The 3,761-nt window shown below is 40.4% G+C and overlaps 1 protein-coding gene across 1 annotated transcript in view; it reads right to left on the bottom strand.

Moving 5' to 3' along the window:
- Positions 1–2,295, bottom strand: part of LOC102201593 (protein FAM134B-like) — a 6,114-nt gene extending 3,819 nt beyond the window's left edge. The window contains exon 1 of the mRNA XM_005753837.1: positions 2,172–2,295. Within this exon, the coding sequence (XP_005753894.1) occupies positions 2,172–2,295 (124 nt within the window). The remainder of the gene's footprint in view (positions 1–2,171) is intronic.
- Between the last annotated feature and the right edge of the window lie 1,466 nt (positions 2,296–3,761).

The following is a 3,761-nucleotide window of genomic DNA, read 5'->3' as shown; positions in this document are numbered from 1 at the left end:
CAGCGTTTGACAAACTAAGAAGGGGATTACATTGCTGTCAGAGGCTTGAAATTCTGCTTCGTTGAGGGTCATTAATAAATTTTAGTCCAAGTAAAAAGCCGCTCCAATGCAAATGCCATTGTTTAAATTAGGAAGCCTACAATAACATTGGCACGATGACTGTGCAGACAGGTGTGGGATGGGAATAGGAACGTGAAACTGGTTTCCATGCTGTGGCACTGCTGGGAATTCTGGGCCACCTGATGATTTATAAAACTTTCCGCTCCAGGATGGGAGTTCCCGAACATCACCTCCTATTTAAGCTCCACTATCAGCCTCTCGTGTTCTCTTCAGATGTAAAACAGCTATGAAAGGCACAGGTGTGGCTCGTGTGTAGGTCATGTGTGATAAATAGATATGAGTATGAGGCAGCTAAAGTCATCTTTCCTCTCTTAGCTACTTTCAGTTCCCCAGGCTGTAACACAATGCGGCTGTAATATTAGTAAAGCTAAAATGTGATAAATGAGCATCTACTAGTGTATAATGTAACACCAGAAACATCGATCACCAGGACAGTGATTCTGGAAAGGTCACCTCTGAATGGCTCAAAAAACAAAGAAAAATATTTTGTAATGGCCTAGTCAAGATCTGGACTTAAATCAGATTGATGTGCTTTCTCACGACCTCAAACAGGAAGCAAAATACTACTTCTAGAGCTGTTTAGCCTACTATCTTCTCGTGAATATGATGGAAATAAATAGCAAGAATTTGCAGAAAGAAAAGCATAAATCTGGACCCAGTTATTACAAAGATCTCAAACTCAGTGTGAGCAGTCTCTTACACCAAAATATACCTATGAAATGTGATCACTCTGCAGAAGAAAGCATCAGTCTACCCTGCACCTTTGTCTCGTTGTTGTCAAAGTTTATTCTGGTCTCCTTTTTGGTTTACTTCTTGTTAGGTCTTCATATTTCTTTCTATGTTTATGCTTCCTTCCTTTGGTATTTGCCCTGTCCTCTTTAGTGTTTGATTAAATTCACCTGTAGCTTGTTACCTTTGTTTTCCTGCTGTCTATTTAGCCTACTGACTTAGCCACCAGTTAACCAACAAATATCAAAATACTGACAGTTTTGTAGACTGTGTTACATTTTACACAGAACCTAACTCTTTTCTCAGTCTGATTTAACTCCAGTGAATGATTGATGCAGTAAACAGTGTGGAAGGGGAAGCTTAACAAATACAAGTAGGATCACTACTGTAGCCCAGTGGCTCTGCAGCGTTTGGCAGCTTAAGGCCACGTTTACCTCCAATGACTTACGCTGAAAGTCTGTCACTAATAATATGAGCTTGTTCTTTCTTTCTGAGTGCAACTTGATACAAATTTACCAGCACATGCTGATAAAGGGACTGGACATTTGTAAAAGAAAAAAATTACTTCCAGCACGGTGTGACTTAATGTGGTATTTCTGACGTATCCCAGATTTATCCCTATTCTTGGCAGGTCTTTAGGAAAAGCTTATTCAGCCTAAGTATTGCATATTAGCATTTGCTGGCAGCTGCTAATACTGGAAACGATCTTCACCAAGGTTGGTTTTCTTCTTTCCTTGCACAGCTTTTAACTCCATATTCACAGTTTCACTGTCTCACAAACAGAGCATTAAACTAACTAAACTTGAGTACTAAGGTGATTTAACTGATACCATCCTATGCATGCAACTGGTAAATCTCATATGGTGAAAAGTTGTTTACAGTTGCTGCACTTCTGCAAGCCACTTTGCAGCCCATCTTCTGCCCAGAACCTCATTTTTTTGCTTACTAACACAATCAGTGCCATGTCTACAGTCATCTCCATTATTCTTTCATCCTTGACCAGCATTAAAGATGGACTCCACCAAGTCGTTGTTATATTTACTTTTATTACACTGTCCGACCCAACACAGATCATTTGCATTGACTCAAAATGATCATCCAAATTGTCTGTATAAATTTGTAATCTGCTACGATCCAAAAACACCCTATATTTGTGTTGAAAAAGAGAAACTGTTTTAGTTCAGCCATAGAAATTAAACAGTCAGAACTTATCAGTTAAACTTCCACTTTATCTGCAGCTCAGTCCAATTCTCCCTCCCCACAATCATGCTTCAGTTTGGCACCTAGGCCACGAGAAGCGAGAGTATCTCTTTTACACCCACCTGACCCACACACCCAGCCTTGTCTCACATAACCCTGATGACGAAAACTCAACCCGCTGATACCCTCTCGACTTCCAGCGCCCTGTAGGAGTTTGCTTTCCAGGCAAGATGGTGTGCTGAACATGTGACAGTAAAATTGCAAAGCAATTATAGCAACATGGATGGGCTGACAAGGTAAGAATTTATCCATTCCACGAAAGCCAGACATCTCCCTAAAAAGACATGCAGCTCTTCTGTAAAGTTTCACCACATTTGTTTGTTTGAGCTTGTTGCTTGGTAATTTCTTTGGCAAATCCAGCTTTACAGCTGACACAGAGGCCTCGTGGATGTGATGCGATACAGTGCCATATGGATGATTGCTTGTTCTGAAATTAGTAAATCCCATTTAGTTTTCCATCCAGCTTGACTTTTACAGTAATATTTGCATCAGCTGGGAAATGAATGCACATTCAGCAGATGTTTTGACCTACTTTGATCTTGACTTTTCTGGTGGGGGTCACCAGACAGACAAACTTTCTGCTCAGGGGACTTTCTTGATTCTGTTGTTGCATTAAGGCTGAAGAAGGGAAGCTAGGTGTGATTTTGCCTGACTAAATTCCTTCTAAATACATGCTAAAATCTTGAAATCTGTTCATTAACACTTGTTAACACTACCCATTATATTAACCTCATCATCTTCATTGCAATCATGACACAAGAAGTGAAGGAACAAACCAAAACGCTTTCAAAGAAATGTTAAAATCTACCCATTTCTCTGAGCAGAGTAACACACTTTTCACGTTAAAAAGTAAGCTGGTGGCAAGTAGCCATCTTTCATCCTCATTTGTATACTGACCGGCGACCTTAATAAAATTGTTCGATTTTTATCAAGATGACCAATCAGACTTGTCTATGCAGACATTGCACTAGAGTTCACCAACAACCCATACTCCTTGAGGCAGCCTTGGAGCCCAAGCAGACTTGGAAAATGTGTGATTGGATCAGCAACTGCCCCCATTCACGTCCACAACCGAGTGGACCAACCAACCAACAGCAATGATGTCAGTAAACACACCACAAAATCTCAATGGGAATGGAAAAGAACACATTTCAAGACATTGACCCAGCCTTCAACTCCCCCAAAAATTATCCGATCAAAAGTATGAATATTGGGTTTATGTTTACACTTCTTGGTAGCCTCTATCTGCAAGATTTTCCAGTGAATCTCACCAGTTTCTGACTTTAGATTTAACCAAAAAGTGTTTGCACAACTTAAAGGAAAGTAGTAGTCAACCTTCAACATGTGCATTCTCAAAACTCCTGCCCCATGCACGCTGGATACTTGTTGAGAAAAGACTATATCATGTTCCATTGCCCCATACTCTTACACACCACCACTGAGCACTGTTATCCACTGGTGGGTCACTATTAGTCACATGTATGAAGGATTCAGGCAATAGTCCAATAGAAACTAAAAGGCTCTGAAACAACAGAACACGGAAAAGGCGGCACATCTGAGCCTCTAACAAGCCCAGTGACTGCAGTTTAAAAATAGAAAGACAAACAATGCAAAGAATGGCGGCAAAAACATCTCAGCTCTTCACTTGTGTC

This window comes from Pundamilia nyererei, unplaced genomic scaffold (genome assembly GCF_000239375.1).
Source record: "Pundamilia nyererei isolate P.nyererei 1_Seehausen unplaced genomic scaffold, PunNye1.0 scaffold00469, whole genome shotgun sequence".
In the NCBI taxonomy this organism is placed as follows: domain Eukaryota; kingdom Metazoa; phylum Chordata; class Actinopteri; order Cichliformes; family Cichlidae; genus Pundamilia; species Pundamilia nyererei.
This window is presented reverse-complemented; position numbering and strand designations above follow the sequence as displayed.